The sequence below is a fragment of the Lemur catta genome, chromosome 17 (assembly GCF_020740605.2).
Source record: "Lemur catta isolate mLemCat1 chromosome 17, mLemCat1.pri, whole genome shotgun sequence".
In the NCBI taxonomy this organism is placed as follows: domain Eukaryota; kingdom Metazoa; phylum Chordata; class Mammalia; order Primates; family Lemuridae; genus Lemur; species Lemur catta.
In genome coordinates this window covers 47,256,914-47,278,051 of record NC_059144.1, presented here as the reverse complement: position 1 = coordinate 47,278,051, position 21,138 = coordinate 47,256,914, and the positions used below count along the sequence as shown (strand labels likewise).

Sequence of the window (21,138 nt, the reverse complement as noted above, 5' to 3'; positions counted from 1 at the left end):
GCTGACTCCTAAATTGCACATGCAACTGGGGAGACTCCAAGGAGGCTAACGGACAGCAACAGCTGAAAGGCTGAAAAAAGCTGAGCAGAGAATTTAGCTGTTCCCAAGTGCAGGGGAGAAGAGCTGTAAGTTTAAATGCTGCCAAGTCACAGAGGCTCACTGAACACCTTGAATGACAACTTAGGCAGGATATATCTTAGAACAAAGACAATGTCCCAGATATAAGGATTTGTCATTAGACAACACTTGAACACTACTGCTTGGACATCTGAACAATTATGGGATTCCAATTATATATATGTTAAACTAGATATTATACCACAGGCCACTGAGGCTCTGGGTTGGTTTGTTTTATCCCCACCCCCATCTTTTCCTCACTATTCTTTGGATTACGTAATTTTTATTGATCTGTCTTAAGTTCAACTGATCCTTCTACTGTGTCTACTGTGGAATCCATGAACAAAGTATAAAACAAAGCTCCCACAAGTTCAAGATGATTAGCCCACTATTTAACTTTCTGCTAAAATGAGACTGTACTCTTCAGCAGAAGAGAATCTAAAACCTCTGCAACATATCTTCTGCAGTGTCTAGCATACAATAAAAAATTACTAGAGATGCAAACAAAATGTGATGCAAGGTCAAGAGAAAAAAAAGTAGTAGATAGTAACAGATCCTGATATGATCCAGATGTTGGAATTAGCATGTAGGGATGGTAAAAATAGCTATTACAAATATAATCAAACTTAAATAAAGTAATACTGAGTGAGCAGATGGGGAACCTATGCATACAAAACATAAAAAAGAAGTAAATGGAAATTCTAGAATTAAGGACAGTATCTGAAATGGAAAAAATAAAAAAGCTAGATATGCTGAACAGAATACAATCATCCTTCGGCATCTATAACAGATTGGTTCCAGGACCCTGCACAGATACCCAAACCTGCAGATGCTCAAGTTCCTTATAAAAAAAATGGTGTAGTATTTGCATATAACCGCTGTATACTTTAGTCTTTTGATTACTTATAATACCTAATACAATGTAAATGCTATGTAAATATTTGTTACACTGTATTGTTTAGGGAATAATGACAAGAAAAAATAGTCTCCATGTGTTTAGTACAGACAAAACCATCCTTTTGTTTCCCCCGCAAAATTTTTGATCTGTGCTTGGCTGAATTCATGAATGTGGAACCCATGGATAAGAAGAGTCAACTGTACTGGGGACACAGTAGAAGGATCAGTGGAACTTGAGACATCGATAGAAATTATGTGATCCAAAGAATAGTGAGAAAAAGATGGGGGTGGGGAGAAAATAAACCAACCCAGAGTCTCAGTGGCCTGTGGTATAATATCTAGTTTAACATACATAATTGGAATCCCATAAGTGGAGCAAGATAATGGTGCAGAAAAAATACTTAAAGAAATAATAGTGGCAAACGTCCAAAATTTTGTAAAAATAAAAAAAATTTCAGATCCAAGAAATTCAGTGAACCCAGAACACTTAGCATATTACAGTAAATTGCTAAAACACAAAAGATAAAGAACAGACCTTAAGAGCATCCAGAGAATAAAAAAATACATAATGGGGATCAGCATTAAGGATGATGACAGGCCACTCAACAGAAACAATGCAGGCCAGGAAATAATGGAATAACATATTTAAAGTACTGAAAGAAAAAAAACCCCAGCAATCTACATCTAACAAAAACACTCTTCAAAAGTGAGGATGCAGTGCACACATTACCAGATAGACAAATACTGAGAATATGTGTCACCAGTAGCCTTGATATATGAAATGCTAAAAAACAGTTCTTTACACTTAAGGTAAATGACATCAGATGAAAACTCAATTCTATAGGAAGGAATGAAGAGCTATAGAAATGGTAATGTGTGTGTAAAATAAACTATTTTTGTTCTTTCTCATTTTTTCCTTGTGTGAAAAATTATTTAGTCCAAAAGTTGCTATTTCATAGGTCAAGCAGGTAGGTATTCCTGGGGGATGAGGCAGGCGAGAGCCACAATGGCCAGAATGGGGCATCAAAGCCTTACCAGAGTAAGGGGTGCCCCTGCAGGGGTAGTAAGAGGTAGAGTCTAGGCTGGCAGAGTTTGTATCCCATAAAGAGGGCATCAACATCACAATGTTATAACTTTTTTTTTTATACATCAAATACCCTGTTGTCTTTTAATGACATGGAAGGAAAATACAGTGAAACAGCCATCATTTTTTAAAATTTTGAAACAATCTCCAACTTACAGAGAAATTCCAAGTACAACACAGAATTTTTCCTCAACTAGTTTAGAAAAGTTGCAAGTATACAACTTATACTGAACCATTTGATAGTAAAGTTGCCTCACTACCTTTGAAGGTTAGTGTACATTTTTTACAAGTGAGATTATTTTACTACATAAGCAGAATATGATCATCAAAATTGTGAAATTTTGACATATTACTACCACCTATGCCTCAGAACCCAAATGGGTTTTGCTAATTCTTCCAATAATATCCTTTTGGCAAAGCATCAGTTCAAAATCACGTTGCATTTATTAACAGTTGTTTACTCTCCTTCAATCAGGATCAGCTTTCTCAGTCTCTCTTTTTGGACTTTGAGACTTTTGAAGATTACAAGCCAGTTGTTTTGTCAAATGTTTCTCAATTTGAGTTTGGCTGATGTTTACTTACAATTACATACAGATTATGCTGCAAGAAAAGTTAAACTTTTGAAATTCAGTTAATAATTCCATTCACTTTTTTCAATATTTTTCCTTTTAAAAGTGAAAGTGAAGCTTAGTCCCTACCCCTTGAGTTGGGGATTTACTTAGTAACTCCTTTCTACTGAACAGAAGCCATGGTAGGTGACTTCTAAAAGTAGGTCATAAAAGACACTACAAACTCCTCCTTGCTCTCCCTCTTGAATCACTTGCACTGGGGAAAGTTAGATCCTTTGTTGTGAGGGTCACATGGCAAAAAACTAAGGAACTGAGGCGTCCAGCCAACAGCCATGTGAGTGAACCATCTTGGAAGCTGAGCCTTCAGATAACTGCAGCATTGCCTGACATCTTGATTGAAACACCGTAAGAGGCCCTGGGACAGAACCATATGAGTTGGGCCAATCGAATTCCTGATCCACAGAAAATGTGAGATGATAAATGTTTGTTGTTTCAAAACTGCTAAATACTAGGATAATCTGTTATCCAGCAACATATATAGTAATCCATCATACTAAAAGAATAAAAAAGAAAAACAATATAATCATCTAAACAGATGCAAAAAAGTATTAAGACAAAATTCAGAACCTGTTTTTGCTAAAAACTCATAGCAAACCACAACAGACGGAAACTTACTCATTCTAATAATGGGCAACCTACAACTCACATCGAACTTAATGCAATATTTAATGTTTTCCCACTAGGAGACTGGGAAAAGGCAAGGGTGGTTGGCTCTCACCACTTTTATTCAGTATTATACTAGAGGTCCTAGCTAGTGCAACAAGGTATGGAAAAAACTAAAAGGAAAGGAAGAAATAAAACTGTCCTTATTTTCAGGCAACATGACTATGTACTTAAATAATCCTAAGGAACCTACAAGATAGCTCCTAGAACTAATAAATGAATTTAAAAGGATTAAAGTATACAGGTTTATATATTTCCATATATGGTAATATACAATTGTAATTAAAAATAAAAAAATACAACTCCATTTATAATAGCTAAAAAACAGATATGTAGGCAAAAATTTAACAAATATATTTTAACACTTCCAAATTAAAAACTTAAACAAAAGCAGAGAGAAATTAAAGAAGACCTAAGTAAATAGATAGAGATATACCACGTTCATTGATCAGAAGACTCAATATTATATTTTTTGACTAATGTGCCAAAGCTATTCAATGGGGAAAAGAAAGTCTTTCAAAAAATAATGTTAACATAACTGTTAACAAGAGAAAATAATAAACCTTACTTCTTCTTCACATAATATAGAAAAATTAATTTGAGATAAGATCAGAAAGCTAAGTGTAAAATTAAAACTATGAAGATTCTAGAAGAAATTGTAGGAGAATATCTTTGAGACCTTAGGGCAGGCTTAGGGCGGGCAAAAAAGGCATGAATCAAAGACAAAACTGATACCATGGGGTTCATTAACATTAAAACTTCATCAAAAGACATTAAGAAAACAAAAAGGCAAGCCACAAAATGGAAGAAAATATTCACAATAAATAGATGTGACAAGAGTTATATCTGGACTATATAAAGAATTTCTGCAAATCAGTAAAAGACAAAAAACTCAATTAAAAATGGGCAAAAGACTTGAACAATGACTTCATAAAAGACATATGAATGATAAGCACCTGCAAAAATGCTTAAAATTATTAGTCATCCAGGAAATGCAAATTAAAACCACATTAAGGCCAGGCGTGGTGGTTCACACCTGTAATCCTAGCACTCTGGGAGGCCGAGGTGGGTGGATCCTTTGAGCTCAGGAGTTCAAGACCAGCCTGAGCAAGAGCAAGACCTCGTCTCTACTAAAAATAGAAAGAAATTATACGGACAACTAAAAATATACATAGAAAAAATTAGCCGGGCATGGTGGCACATGCCTGTAGTCCCAGCTACTCGGGAGGCTGAGGCAGGAGGATTGCTTGAGCCCAGGAGTTGGAGGTTGTTGTGACCTAGGCTGATGCCAGGGCACTCTAGCCTGGACAACAGAGTGAGACTCTGTCTCAAAACAAAAAACAAAAAACCCGCATTAAGATACCATTTTATACCTAGCAGGAGGACAAGTTAAAAAGACAGCACCAAATACTGGTGAGGATGTAGAGCATCTGGAACTCTATACACCCTTGGTGGGAGAGTAAATGATACAACTATTTTGGACAACTGTTTGGCAAGTTATTGAGTTACATGTGTATCTACCCTTTCGACTAGCAATAGTATTTCTAGTTATTTACCCAAAGGGAACGACAACCTATGTCCACAAAAAGAGTTGTAAATGAATGTTCACAGCATCTATATTCATAATAGTAAAAACCTGGAAACAACCTGGATATCTATAACCAGGAGAAGGAATAAACAAATTGTGGTCTATTCACATAAGAGAATATCACATGCCAATTTAAAAAAAAGGCTATGATACATGCAACAAGGTTGAATCTGCAAAACATTTCATGAGGAAGAAATCAAGACACTAAAGACTAAAGTCTGTATTTTCATTTATGTGAAATTCAAGAATATAGAAATTAATCTATAGTGATTGAAATCACAACAGCAGTTGCTTATGGAGAGCAAGACTCACAGAAGGAACTTCCTGAGGTGATGGAAATTTCTACACTTTGATCAGGATAGTCGTTACATGGAACATACTTTATCAAAAATCAAATCATAAGCTGCTTATAAGAGACCCACCTTAAATATAAAGACACAGAAAGGTTACAAACAAAAAAAATGGGAAAAAGATAACACCATGCAAATACTGACCAAAGGAAATAGTGTTGCTATATTAAATAATAGACAAATTAGAATTCAAGGCAAAATATATTCCCAGAGCTACAAGAGTATATTTCACAATGTTACAAGGTTGGTTTTATCAGTAAGATATAAAATTCTAAATTTGTATGTATCTAATGTAGCTGCAAAATAGATACAACTAACAGAATGAAAAGGAGAAATAAATTCACAATCATAGTGGCATATTTTAACCTATTTCTTGTAGTAACTTACAAAGTCAGGTACACCAAAAACCCAGCAAAGATAACAAAAAAAAATGAACGTGATTAATAAACTTGGCCTAATTTCATTCATAGAACACACTACAGAGTATACAATTTTTTCTTTTTTTTTCTTTTTATTTCAGCATATTATGGGGGCACAAATGTTTAGGTTACGTATACTACCTTTGCCCCACCCGAGTCAGAGCTTCAAGCGTGTCCATCAATTTTTTCAAATAAACATGGAACATTCACCAAGACTGACATATGCTGGGCCACATAGCAAACTGTATCAGGTTTCAAAGGATTTATATCATACAAAATACATTCCCTCACCTCAAAACAATTATGCCAGTAATCATTAACAAAAAGTTAACTAGAAGATATCCCTATATTTGGAAATTGAGAAACACACATCTAAATGACACTTGGAAGAAAGATGAAGTCATAATAGAAATTGGAAAATATTTTGAACTGAATGATAATGAAATGATGATATAAAAAAACTTGTTAGATCCAGCAAAAGTCATGGCTATAAAATGTAAGGAACACAACTGAAAAGCAGGACTAAAACCAGTGATATAACCATTGTGTCTCAAGAAGTTAGACAAAGAATACCATATTGAACATGGGAATAAACAATAAAGACAAGTAAAAATTAGTAAAATAGAGAATAGACATACCACAGAGTTGATCAAAGGCAAAACTATTAACAATATTAGAAATGAAAAAGGGATATCAGTATAGAATTTTATGTTTATTCAAATAAATTCATTAAAAAACCCCAATCTATCAAAACCAATACAAGAAGAAATAGAAAATCTGAGTACAATCTTAAAATTACGAGAGAAACTGACTCCTTAATTAAAAACGATTACATAAGAACAACTTGAAGCCCAGACAGCAACACTGATGGATTTTACTAATCATTTAAGGAAGGAAGAAGAGCAATTTTAAACAATTTCTTTCATAGAAGAGTTTCACAACCAGTTTTATAAGGCAAGCGTAACCTTGATATCAAACCTGACATGGACATTACAAAAAAGGTATTTGTATGACAATCTCATTTATAAATACACATAAAAATCCTAAAAATAATAGCCAATTAAAGCTAGTGATATATAAAAATAACATGTCAGGTCCCAAGTGATTTGTTCCATGAAGATTTAATAATGTAATTTACCACACTGACATATTATAAAAGAGATTATGTCATGAGCCAAATACACAGAGAAAAATAATCTGATAAATTTAATGCTATCCATGCTTAAAAAAAAAAAAAATCCCAGCAAACGAAAAGAAGGGTGCTTCTCCCAGGCATAGTGATGCACGTCTGTACTCCTAGTTACTCCAGAGGCTGAGCCAGAAGGACATCTTGAACTCAGGAGTTCAGCCTTGGCAACACAGTGAGACTGTGTCCCAAAAAAAAAAAAAAAAAGGATACTTCTGTAATGTGATAAGGGGTATATACTGAAAGTCTATAGCAAATATATTTACTGGTATGATAGTAAGAGCCTTTCCCCCAAGATTAAAATAAGATCAGAATACCCAGCATTACTATTTCTATTTCAACATTGCGCTGGAGAGCCTACTCGAGCCAATAAAATGAGAAAGTCTCAGGATTAAAAATAAAGATTAAAAAAGCTCATTCCTAGATGATATAAAAATATACATAAAAAACACAAAAGAATCCACATATGTAAGCTCTATGAATTAATGAGTAAATCCAGCATGGTCACTGCATACAAACTCAAAGAATAAGCTGTCCTAGTACTCTGGGAGGTTGAGGCGGGAAGATCACTTGAGGTCAGGAGTTTGAAACAAGCCTGAGCAATAGCAAGACCCCGACTCTACTAAAAACAGAAAAAATTAGCTGGGCATGGTGGTGTATGCCTGTCCCAGCTACTCAGGAGGCTGAGGCAAGAGGATCTCTTGAGCCCAGGAGTTGGAGGTTGCAGTGAGCTATGATGACACCACAGCACTCTAGCCTGGGTGACAGAGTGAGACTTTATCTTAAAAGAAAAAAAAAAAGAGTAAGTTGTATTTCTGTATATAACAAATGAAAAGAAAACGAAAATTTCAAAACAGCATCATTTACCACATTAACAGCATAAAACTGCATTAAAAACATCAAACCACCTGGAATAAATCTAATGAAAGACATCCAAGTCTACTACACAGAGGCAGAAAAAACACCGAGAGATAGTAAAGAATCCTAGTATAAATGGAAGGATAATCTATGTTCATATACTAGAAGATTTAGTTATAAAGATGTCATTTTTATCCAAACTAATCAATAAATTCAATGCAATGCCGATCAAAAACACAGTGGCAATTAGCGTGTTGGTATGTGTGAAAATGGACAAGATGATTTTTAATGTTTATATGGAAATGTAACAGGTCAAGAACAGCCAAGATATTCCTGAAGAATAACGCAAAAGACTCACATCACTGGACATTAAAACTTTTTACAAAGACACAGAAATTAAGAAATCTTGATACTGGCACAAGGGTAGCAGAGAAAAGATGACTAATGTTTCTTTATAAGATCACTATTTAAGGCAAAAATAGTGTATTTCATAACATGTTGAAGTAAAACATATGACAACAGCACAAAGGATGGGAGAAGGGAAATCGAAGGTTCCTTGTAGGTTCTGACATGTGAAATTGTATGTTATCAGAACATAGATTGATAAATTGTAAACCCTAGCACAACCCCTAAAATATTAAAATCAAAGAGGTAGAGCTAATAAGACTACAGTGGAAATAAAATGGAAGCATTAACATGGGGCAAAGAGAAAAATATAGCAAGGCGGTAGATTTAAAACAAACCATATTGACCGTTATAATAAATAAAAATGGTCTAAACCAGTGCTATAAAACAGAACTTTCTGTGATGAGGACTGAAATGTAGCTATTTTGACTGAAGATCTGAATTTTTAATTTTAACGTGTGGCTAGGTGCAACTGTATTAGTAGCGTGGGTCTATACACTCCAATTAAAAGGCAGAGACTGTTAGATTAGATATAAAAGGGGAACCTATAATTCTGTCCACAAGAAATCCACTTGAAATATATAGCTATAAATAGGTTAAGTATAAATGATAGGAAGAGATATGCAAACAGAATGCTGAAAAGCCTAAATCGGTATCAAAGTAGATTTCAGAACTAGCACTCGTAGTACGGCAAAAAGAGAAACATTGCATGATGGTAAAAGAATCAAGTCATCAAGCGAACATAAATAACAATGCTACATGCATATATACTCAATAACAAAAGCTTCCAAACACATGAAGCAAAAACTCATCAAACTAAAAAGAGAAATGAACAAATCCTCAATTAGAGTTGTTTCAAAACACTCCTTTCATTGCAAATAAGAGGGGGAAAAAATCAGTAACAATACAGGCAATATGAGCACTACTATTAACCAAGCTGACTTATTTAGCGTTATAGAACACTGTGCAAAACGGTAGCAGAACACACATTCTTCTCTAGCGCACATGGAACAATCACAAAGCCAGACTATATGCTAGGCCATTAAACAAATGTCAAATGTAAAAGGTCTGCAATAACACTGAGTATGTTCTCTGACCACAATGGATTTAAATTAGAAATCAATAATTGAAGATTTCTGGAAAATCCCCAAATAACTGGAAATTAGAAAACATACATCTAAGCAACCAATGGTCAAAGAAGTCACAAGGGAAATTAGAAATAGCTGGGACTAAATGGAAATGAAAACACAACATATCAAAATCTGTGAGATTTGCTTAAACCAGCACTTAAGGGGAAATTTATAGTTCTAAATGCTCATATGAGAAAAAAGTCTTAAAATCAATGGCTTAAGCTTCTACTTTTAACTAGAAAAAGAACAAATTAAGCCAAAATAAGCAAAAGGAAGAAAAAAATAATGAAGGCAAAAACAAAAAACAATGAAGTAGAAAACAGAAATACTAATGAAACCAAAAATTGGTTCGTTGAGAAGACCAATAAAATTGGCAACTTTATAGCTGGATAGATCAGGAAAAAGAAAAGACTCAAAAACTGCTACTATCAAGAATGGAAGGGGGGCTATTGCTACAGATCCTAAAGATACTAAAAGGATAATGGGTATATTATAAACACTTTATGCCAATAAATTTAAAATACATAGATACAATGGACAAATTCCTTGAAAGACACAAACTACCAAAGCTTACCCAAGGAGAAATAGATGCCTGAACAGGCTTATACAGTACCTATTAAAGGAATTCAATCTGTAGTTAAAAATTTTCTGACAAAGAAAACTCCCTGCTCAGATGGCTTCATTTGTGAAGTCTACCAAACCTTTCAGGAAAAAATAGTATTAATACCAAGTCTACATAAACTTTTCCAAAAAAGTGGAAGAAGAGAAAAACACTTACCAACTCATTTGATGAGAACCTGATATCCAAACTGGAGAAAGATATTACAGGAAACTACAGACCAATATCCCTCATGAACATGGAGATAAAAATCCTTAACAAATTTTAGTAAATCAAATCCAGCAATGTGTAAAAAAGATAATGTATAATGACCAAGAGAAATTTATCCTAGAAATGCAAGATTGGTTTAATATTTTAGTATCAATGGTTGCAATTCACCATTTTAATAGACTAAAAAAGAAAAAGCATATGAATAGCTCAAAATATGTAAAACACTACCTATTAAAATTTGATAGGATTCTTGATAAAAAGAAAAAATCTCACTAATTCAGGGATAGAAGGGAATATCCTTAATCTGACAGTGGGCACCTATAGAAAACCTAGATAGTCACAAACTTAGTGGTAAAAGACTGAATGATTTTCCCCTAAGATGAAGCATAAGGCAAGGATGTTGGCTTTGACCATTTCTTAATACAGTATTGGAGCTACAACCTACCTAATGTAATAAGGCAAGTAAAAGAAAGGAAAAAGGTACATAGATTAGAAAGAAGTAAAACTGTCTTTTCATAGATGACCTAATTCTGTAAGAAAATCCCAAGGAATCTACAAAAAACTGCCTGAGCTAATTTAGCTAGGTTATAGGATACAATGTCAATATGCAAAAATCAATTTTATGTCTATATATTAATAACAAACAATTGAATATTGAAATAAAAATACCATTTATAACATAAAAGCCACAAAATACTTTGAGATAAACTTAACAAAATATGTGCAAGACCTGTACTGAGACAACTAAAAAATTTTGATAAAAAGCAATGAAGACCTAAATTAATGGAGACTATACTAGGTTCATGGGTCAAAGATGCAATATTGTTAATATGTCAATTCTCCCCAAATTAATCAACAGATTCAGTGTGTTCCCAACCAAGATCTCGGCTGGCTCTTTTGAGGAATTGGGCAACATGATTCTAAGTCTATATTAAAAAATGCAAAGGACCCAGAGGAGCCAAAAAGATTTGAAAAACAAGAATACAACTGGATGATGTACTCATTTCAAGAATGTCTATAAATCTACATCAAGCAACACAGTATTGTACTGGCATAAGGTTAGACAAATAGATCAATGGAGCAGAATGGGGAATCCATAAATAAACCCACACATACATATCAACTTACTTTTGACAAAGGTGCCAAGGTAATTTAATTCAATAAATGCTGAGTTCGATATTAACAAATGTTGCTAGAATGACCGGACTGACACTTGAAAAAAAATGACCCTTGACCTTTACCTCACACAATAAACAAAAACCATTAGAAATAGATCTCAGACCAAAATTTAAAACATGTGGCTATACAAATTTTTAGAAAAAAATACTGGTGATAATCCTTTGATCCTGGATGTACAGAACACAAAAAACATGAAGCATAAAAAAATCAAGTTAGACATGATCAAAATTAAACACTTTTGCTCTTCAAAAGATATTGTTAAGAAAATGAAAAGCAAGGGCAACATACATAACCTAAACTTTTGTACCCCCATAATATGCTGAAATAAAAAAAGAAAGAAAGAAAATGAAAAGCTATAGATTGGGAGAAATAAGAAAAACAACCCAATGAGAAATGGGCAAAGATTCGAACAGACACAAATAAGCACAGGAAAAGAGTAACTTCATCAGTTATCAGGAAAAACCAAATCAGAACTAGTGAGTTACCATTACATGTCCAACAGAATGGCTAAAACCAAAAGACTGACAATATAAAGTGTTGAAGGATATAGACAACTGCAACTTTCATATATTGCTGGATGGAATGTAAAATGACAACTATTTTGGAAAATAGTTTGACAATGTCTTATAAACACATACTTACCACATGACCCAGCAATTTCACTCCTAGATATACACCCCAAAGGAAAAAAAAGTATGTCCACATAAAGATGTGCTCATGAATGTTTATAGCAACTTTATTCATAATAGCAAAAAATTTGTAAGCAACTCAAATATTTATCACTTAGTGAATGAATAAATAAATTTTGGTATATCCCACACAATGGAACACTAAGTAATAAAAAGGCGAGATTTGTTAAAGGATACAAATTACGGCTAGGCAGGATAAATTCTAGTGTTTTACATCACTGTAGGATGACTATAGTTAATAGTTTCAAATAGCCAGAAGGAGAATAGTGAATGTTCCCAACACAAAGAAATGATAATTGCTTGAGATGAAGGATATGCTACTTACCTTGGTCTGATCACTACAAATCATATGTATTAAAACATCACTATGTACCCCATAAATATTTACAATTACTATGTGCCAATTAAAAAAATAAAATTAAAAAAACCCTTGGCCAGGTGTGGTGGTTCATGTCTCTAATCCCAGCACACTGGGAGGCCCAGGTAGGAGGATTGCTTGAAGCCAGGAGTTCAGGACCAGCCTGGGCAACATAGTGAGACCTGTCTCTACAAAAAATAAAAAAATATTAGCCTAGCGCAGTGCCACTGTAGTCCCAGCTACTCGGGAAGCTGAGGCAGGAGGATTCCATGAGCCCAGGCGTTTGAGACTGCAGTGAGCTATGATCGTGCCATTGCACTCCAGCCTGAGAGACAGGGCAAGACCCTGTCTCTTAAACAACAATAACAACAACAAAAATACCCTTAAGTATAATCAATAAACAAATAAATAAATTTAGAATATGGAAGAAAAAAGACCTCCTAGTCATTAAAAGACCCTTCAGAGATGGAAAAGTTTAGTCCACAGTGAGAGAAATATCTGCAATACACACAATCGACAAACGACTAGTATCCAGAAAACATATAATGACTACAGATAAGAAAATTGCCATATTTTTTGTGGTAATATATAATGCCAATAGAAAAATGAGTGAGATTCTTAAACAAGCACTTTATAAAAGTTGATCAATGGCCAATAAACGTATGAAAAAAAGTATAGCTTTAGTCATCAGGACAATAGAAACTAAAATCAGAATGAGATACTATCACACACCCTCCAGAACAACAAAAATTAAAGACTGATTATACCCAATGCAGAGGATATGAAACAACTGGAGCTCCTATAGACTGCTGGTGGGAGTGTAAATTGGTATAATATTTTAGAAGCTATCTACCAGAGTTGAAGATACATGTTCCCTGCAACCCAGCAATTCTACTGCCAGATATATAGACACACACCCCCTAAAAATTCATGGATATTGGCACAAAAGACATGTACAAGGATGTTCACAGAATTATTTGTAATGGTGCAAATGTCCAAATGAGAAACAAAATGTCCAACAGTAGCACTGATAAATAAACTCTGGTATATTCATCCATTGGGATATTTACTATATGATGATGGAAATGAACTATTATTACGTGAAACAACAGATGAATCTCACAAAGTTTGAAAGAAGCACACATTATATGTTTATAGTTTAATTCCATTTACATAAAGTTCAAAACTATGTTATAAGTTTATTAAAAAATAACAATTACTAAGAAATAAATGCTTACCTTATGGCAAGTATCATTCCAACCAATTTTTGTGTGTTCTAATTCAATTTTCATAACAACCCTATAATTTAGATGGCACAGAGAATTCCCAAATGTGCAAACTCAGTCACAGAGATTCAATAACTTGTCCAAGGCCCCAGAGCAACTAAGTGCTAGATCTGGGAGGTGAAGGCAACAGCCCGGCTTGAGCATCTCTGTTCTAAGCACCATGCCACACTTGCAATGGCAGAACTTCGATGGAAAGATGGGGGGCAGGGGGAGCAGATGTGCAGAAGGAGGTAGGAGGAGGAGGCTGGCAAAATTCCCAGCTTCCAAAAGAAAAAAAATCAGTAGGTAATGCCTAAACTTGAGGGGCGGGGGAAGAAGAGACAGGGATCAAGAGCTACCAGTACAGGCTGAGTATCCCTTATCCAAAATGCCTGGGACCAGAAGTGTTTCGGATTTGGGATTTTTTTGGATGCTGGAATATCTGCATTTTACCAGTTGAGCATTCCAAATCCAGAAATCCAAAATCCTCCAATGACCATCATGTTGGCACTAAAAAGGTTTCGGATTTTGGAGCTTTTCAGATTTGGGATACTCAACCCGTACATGCATGTTATGCAAAAATCTGGAGGAACGATCAGAAAATATAGCTAAACACCACTGCATGTTTTAAAAACCATATATACATTGCTTTGATAAAAATAATTTAAAAATTTTAAGAACAAGTTACATATTTAAAAAAGAATAATCAGGTGTCATTTATTGAGCCCCAGTGTGCCTGGCACTTTGCTAAGCATTTTCAATGCATGGAATTCTTCTAACAGTATGGAGCCAGTCCTATCAGTATCCTTTTTTTGCTGATGAAGACACAGATCAGAGATTAAACTTCCCAGAGTTAACTGGCTGGCAAGCAGCAGAACTGTGATCCAGTCATGTCTCACCCCCACCAGGGAAAATGAAGGCCTAGAAGTCAGGTAACAGCAATGGAGATGGCGTAGCCAGGAGCTAGTCACTTACCGCTGGCTGGCGGTTGGGGGTGGGAGAAGATAGTGAGCTATGAGGGGATTTGATGCCCAGGTTGCTGGCCTGAGTAACTGAGGACATGCTGGTCCCTTTCTCTACCATAGGGTCCATGGTAAGTGAGCAGAATCCCAAGCCTCTGAGAGGGCGTTCATGAACATGAACCCAGTCACAAACATGTAGAATCCCTCGGTATCCGTGGGCCACCTGTGGGCAAAGGCCTTGTGGTGAGTGGAATCTCCAAGTCTAGGCTTAAGAGAGAACTGAGTATTATTGGTGTGGGGCTCATCCACATGCAGATTGGTGAGTCAACCATTTTTCTGCTCCAGCACACTTGAGGAACTCAACAAGCTCTGGTGACCACTGTTCACAACAGTGGTGATTTTAATGGGAGCCTTGTCTTCCCCCAGTGTATGGGTATTGTGGGGGGACAGGGCTCCCAGAACTCTAGAGGAGGGACCTGAAGCATATAAGCTATGCTTATATGGATGCCAACTGAGTTACATGACACAGATTAGGTCATCAAGCAAGAGTAGACGATATGCAACAAGAAGGAGTCTGTCTCAGAACCCTGGGAATCAGACATATAAAGTAATAAGGAACCTGAAGGAGACTGAAGCAAAATCCCCATGGAGGTAAGAAGGTGAGCAAGAGGGGCATGGTGAAGGCAAGGCAGGGAAGCTGGGCAGTTCACACCTGAGTGCCTCATGTTTGCACCAGGCCTGTCTCCCATTTACATTCTTGCCTGGCCCTTGCTGACCTTGGAGTCTGCAACTTCAAGAGGGGCTAACAGTGTACCTGAGTCTTGACAAATAAACAAGAATTTGCCAAGAGGACAAGGAAGAGAAAGGGCCCACAGAGGGAACAGCATGTGCAAAGCACACAGATATGGAAAAGGTGTTGCTTGGTGTGCTGGGGGGAGAAGTGAGCAAGAATGGCATGGAGCAGATGCAATGAGGCTGGGCCCACAGTGGGAAAGGTCTCCTCTGGCATGGTCTTGAGTGAGATGATGAAACTTGTCTTTAAAGAAGCTCACACAGCAGCAATGAGAACAGACTAGAGTGGCCAAGCCAAGACCAGGGCAATCGGTTACAAAACTGGCTCAACAGTCCAGGCAAGATAGGACGATTATGATTACAGTAACCACTGACATTCACTGCACACTTCCTCTGCCCATTCCAAGTATCAAGTCACGGAACTCTCCCAATAGCCCTGTGTAGTAGTCAGGACTGTGACCTCCCTAACTCCAACAGAGTGGCTCAGTCACTTGCGCGGATGTTCTCCCAGCTGGCACATGGCCAATGCCCTAATTTAAGTCCCGGGCAGAATGGTTCTTCAAGGCTCAGCACAGCTGGGCCATTAGGGAAGAACACCAATACAGGAATGAGGTGTTTAGGACTGGAGGAGGGACGGATACTGAATACTGCAGGGAAATAGGTCCAAATCATGGGTTGGAGGTATGGGCCTGGAGGTTACGCTACCCAGGTGAAGTTGAGCTGTGGGAGGGGAGGTGAGCACTAATGGGAAACACGGGCCACGATATAGCTCTGGAAGACCCACATTTACCAAATGACCAGGAGGAGAGGCCAGGAGACAACAGCGAGGAAGCACAGTTACTAGGGAAGACAGAGTAGTTTCATTCCAAGAGTCAGGGACATGTCCTACAGTAAGTGATATCAGCTCCTCCCCCGATCTCTAATACTACCGCTCCACCCTGCCTGCACACCCGTGGCCTGGTCCCTGCTGCCTCCCCAACCTCCCTGACCACCCCAGCCTTTTGAACACTCCTCCAACCCGCCTGCCCTCCTGCCTCACAATCCCTGTTGTCCCCTATGCCTATTCCAGCTCTCTTCTAGTCACCATCCCTCACCACTGCCACCTAATTTACTTCCACTCTTCACAAACTTTCTTTTTTAAACTTCTTACTGAAGAAGTTTCAATATTTAAACTGCAGTGCTTTGCAACTTCACTGGTCTAGGTAGGAATCAGTTATCCCCACAGGCCTAGGTCAGACCCTCATCACATGCTTTCCCAGCATTCCACATTTCTCCTTTGTAGCACAAAAAAGGGTTGAATAAATCATTTCCTGTACATTAGTGATAGAGTATGTCTTTCTCCTCCTTATAAGTAAGGTTCATGAGGGCAGGAACTGAGTTTGTCTAAACCAGGGATCAGCTAACTTATTCTGAAAAATGCCAGATAGTAAATATTTTGGGGTTTGTGGGCCATAGGGTCTTAGTTCCAACTATTCAGTTCACTCATCATAGACCGAAAGCAGTGAAGACAAATATGTAAATAAATGGGTGTGGCTTATTTACAAAAATAGGAGGTAGGCCAAAGAACCATAGTTTGCAGACCTCTGGGCTACATCTCCAGCACCCAGTCCAGCGCCTGGCACATAGTAGATATTCTGTGAATAAATAAAGCCACACACAAAAAAATCATTGGCTTTGGCTATTAGATGGGAGCTGGTACTAAGGAAATGTGGTATTAGTAGCATGGTGGGGTGGAACAGAAATGACAGAGAGCTGAAGAGTGGGCAGCAGGGGAGGAAGTGGTAATTTTCAGGAATTCCAGTATTTGAGTGGCAGGTTGGGGAACGGTGCTCTTGTAGTGGGGTGAGTGGATTAGGAACACGTTTGTAGGTCAGGACAAGAAAATCGGGCTGGGGAAGGAAGGGGATAACTGATGAAGAGGTGGGGCTCCAGAGCTCAGGGGTGTGCGGGGGGTTGGTCATGAAGGAGGAAGCCACCTTCTGAGGTTGAAAAAGAAAACGGGGAAAGGTAGAAGAAAGGAAATGAGAAAGCCTTGTATTTTTAATTCCTGTAAAATGTGAGCCAAGACCCCTAGTGAAGAGAGTGGATTAAAGGAGGTTCAGGAACACAAGTATCTGGCAGACTGAGAGCCACTGGCAAACAGGGAACATTGGGAGCCACAGCCAGGGCCACGGGGCTCACCAAGATCGATAAAACAACATCCTTCATTTTTCTGTCTCATTTGAGATAACACTTCCAGCCAAGGTGGTGTCTGGGTAACTTGTGGGTTCTGGATTTTCAGCTCTGACTCAGTGTGAAGTATGTCACTCAATGAATCACCAGCACTACTTGCTGTCACTTCCTATCACCACTTTCCCACGCAGGTAGCAACAGGCAGGCCCTGAGGAGCGTGAGGTCACATTTTAAATACGGACATACCCAGTTTTTTCTTGAAGAATATGAAAAGCATTTTAATTGCAGAAATACTTATTGGTGAATTTCATCCTCATGCCTTCAAATGTGTAGGAAACACACAGAGTTTAAGAAAGTAGATAAAAAATATTGAGTGCATAAACTGAAAACAGGAGCTTATAACTTCTCAGGGAACAATCTTATCGCAGTTTCCCTTGGGGGCTGTAAAATATTTCTCTATTAGAGAATGATGTGCACATAGCACAAAGGCGTATTTTTATCTTAAGACAGATAATACAGAATTTTTCTTTAAGTGAAAGAAACCATTTGATTGGGGGTTTGTCAGTAAAAATAAAGCACAGCACCTATTTAGTTTTATAAGCCTAACAGTATTAAAACTTATAAAACACAACTTCTCACATAGAGAAAGTATTAGTATTGTGAATTTTAAATACTCTGAAGTTTCCTTACAGAGTCAAAAACACACAATCAACTGCACTTATCCAAGAACCAGATCCAAAAAACCCTTACATTTCAACATTAGACCCCAAAAAACCTTACATTTCAACATTAATTTATTAGTTAATTCAGTATAGGAATGTGTAAGAAGGGTTTGGACCTCATCCTACCACTTTTCAGGAAGGACTTAAACCATCTAAATATCTTTCAGTTGACATACCTGAAAGGATAGTACCAGAACCTATTTTCATCTGCCTTCTTTAAAGGTGTAACTGTTATTGATATTTATAGACTGAAGCTTCTGTGTCTAGTCTAATAATATGTACAACTTTAATTCACATTTTCATTTTGAAGTTTTCACTCCCCACAAATCTTAAGATAATTTTCCTAAAATACACCAATCCACACTGTATTTTTTTCAAGCCCTTCTGGAGGAATCAGCAACTCAGAACATGTTAACTGTGTAAAATGGCAGGGCTTACAGCAGCAACGCAGTTTTTATTTGGAAGGACTTTCAATGCATCTTTAGATATATATTAAATAAACTTAAACTCTTACCCTATTGTTGGGTTGATGTTTGGATCAAAACTGTCTTCCACAAACCGCCATACAATACTCGATTTTCCTACACCTGTATCCTGAAAGAGAATGAGATGTGTGACTGAGAAAAAGTTTACCTGCTAACAGACATGGAAAACTACTTTGTAGCATAAGTTCAGGATTTTTTTTTTGTTTTTTGTTTTTGAGATAGAATCTTGCTCAGTTGCCCATGTTAGAGTGCAGTGGTGTGATCATAGCTTACTGCAGCCTCCAACTCCTGGCCTCAAGCAATCCTCCTGCCTCAGCCTCCCAAGTAGCTGGGATTACAGGCGCCCACAACCATGACTGGCTACTTTTTCTATTAATATTTTTTGTAGAGGCAGGGGTCTTGCTCTTGCTTAGGCTGGTCTTGAACTCCTGGCCTCAGGCAGTCCCCCCCATGTTGGCCTCCCAAAGTTCTAGGATTACAGGCATGAGTCACTGCATCTGGCCAAGTTCAGGATTTTCATAAAAATAATTCTAGATGTGTAAATTTTATAAGCTCAGGGACACAAAAGACGTTTTCACAAAAATTCAGCAATTAGAAGATTTCAAACGTACTTTAAAGAGAGTTTTGCACTTTTTAAGAGACATTAGGACCTTCTGAAAGACCCAAAGTTTCTGCTTCGTGTGAAAAGTGACAATCCATTTGCTTTTTAACACATACTAGTAAACTGTGAACTCCTGAATTACTTCCTGAGTAATCACCAAATGAATCCTAGCCCCACCCTATTTGAGGGCAAAAAAAATTAGTTATTGGAATTCTTTTCAACCTTTAAGGCACAAACTCAGAAAAAAGAGCATCAACCTCAGAAAGGAGGCTTTGAAATGGTCAAGCTGCCCTGACAAGACAGGAAGCTGAACTAGTCTTTGAGGCTTCCTATTTGAACACTCTCTTTTCCTCCACAGGAAAAGTTATTCTACTCTTCCAAAAGTGTCACGAGTATCCCACAAGTTCAAAAACATTGAAGAGACAAAAAGAAAGACAAGGCTGCTTGTAAAACCTAAAGACCTGTTACTGGTTTTACTTTGGGAGACTTGGTCAACTCCCAATTAGTACCTTAGTAAGTTGGGAGAAAACGATTTTAAGAGGTGCTCTCAACCTAGATGCAATGGAGAGGCAGAGGGTACTACCGCACTTTGAGGGGAGGGAAGAGTCCAAGGGCTCCAGAGAGGGGAAGGCGGAGGGACCCTCCTGTCTCCAGGACCTTCAGGAGGGTGCAGCAAGGTGGGCGGGACGGCTCTGGGGCTGCAGGGAGTACCCGCGGGGCGGACAGGCGGTGTCTCGGACGAAGGCAAGGGAAAAGGGCGGAGGGGATGTGGGGGCGCTGGGGCCCCTGCCCGCCCGACCTCCCGCGGCTTTCCCGGCCGGACCCACCGCCACTCACCCCAAGCAGACACACTTTGAGTTCCCTCAGCGCCATGGCCCGGGAGCCAGGGCGCGGGCCGGCCGCCGCCCTAAGTTGAGGAGGGAGAGGCCGGGCCCAACACGAGCATCCCCCGCTGCCGCTGCCGCCACACGGCCCAGCCCCGGCCGCGAGGCGCACAGAGGCCGCGGCCGCCCGTCCTCCGGCCCTTAGCTCGGCCGGTCCGCCGTCAGCTCCCCGGAGCCCGCCTCAGTAGCCTGGACGCCGCCGCGGCCTTCCGGGCGCCGCCGTCGCCGCCATCTTGGGACGCCAGCCGGGTCACCTGACCTCCCCGCCCACCTCGGCAGCCACCTTCACCGCGAGGGCGGGGCCGGCCGGCGCGGGCCGGGGGCGGGGCCATAGGCCAGTGGTCCCGCCCCTCCCTCGGGCCTCGCCCCCACCCCGCCCCCAGACCCATCCCAAGATGGCGGGTGAGTGGGGCTGGGCTCTGGGGGCGCCCGGGTGGGACCCTCTCCCCCTCGCCCCGTGGCCACCCCGCGAGGCCGGGGGGACCCCGCCCGCCGCAGCTCCCTAGTAACTCCTGCGTGTCTCTTGGTTTTCAGAGATCCCCCTCTACTTTGTGGACTTGCAGGATGACTTAGACGATTGTAAGTAACAGTTGGGGCGTCCCCGCCCCTTCCTGGGCTCTCTCACAGAACTCGGGGTGCACGAAGCGCGGGGCGAGCTACAGGCCAGGCCCTCCATGTTGGGACCGGAACCGCGGGACCCCCAACTGCTCGATCCACTTTGGCGCTCCCTCCTCACTGGGCGTGGCGGGCTGATGGGGGAGCCCTCCCGGCCGGGGCAGGACTTTTGTAGTTGTTGGGAAACTTTTCTGACTTCCTGTCACTTTCTGTCCCTCCTCCTCCTGCTCTGCCAGCCGCCCGGGGAGGCCTGGGAGTG

At 39.0% G+C, this 21,138-nt stretch overlaps 2 protein-coding genes across 6 annotated transcripts in view; one reads left to right on the top strand and one right to left on the bottom strand.

Annotated features, from left to right (window-relative positions):
- Positions 1–20,539, bottom strand: part of RAB22A (RAB22A, member RAS oncogene family) — a 56,141-nt gene extending 35,602 nt beyond the window's left edge. For 3 of the 4 annotated variants that reach the window (XM_045528126.1, XM_045528127.1, XM_045528128.1), the window contains exons 1-2: positions 20,218–20,496; positions 18,809–18,888 (exon numbers count right to left, since the gene is read on the bottom strand). In XM_045528126.1, the coding sequence (XP_045384082.1) occupies positions 18,809–18,888; positions 20,218–20,253 (116 nt within the window). In that variant the 5' untranslated portion in view covers positions 20,254–20,496. Of the gene's footprint in view, positions 1–18,808; positions 18,889–20,217 lie in introns of all 4 variants that reach the window. The other variant, XM_045528125.1, reaches the window with a different exon arrangement.
- Positions 20,540–20,642: 103 nt separating this feature from the next.
- The window catches only part of LOC123622203 (serine/threonine-protein phosphatase 4 regulatory subunit 1-like), an 80,430-nt gene continuing 79,934 nt past the window's right edge, over positions 20,643–21,138 (top strand). Inside the window, exons 1-2 of one of the 2 annotated variants that reach the window (XM_045528392.1) lie at positions 20,643–20,666; positions 20,799–20,843. In XM_045528392.1, coding sequence (XP_045384348.1) covers positions 20,660–20,666; positions 20,799–20,843 — 52 coding nt within the window. In that variant the 5' untranslated portion in view covers positions 20,643–20,659. The remainder of the gene's footprint in view (positions 20,667–20,798; positions 20,844–21,138) is intronic. The other variant, XM_045528393.1, reaches the window with a different exon arrangement.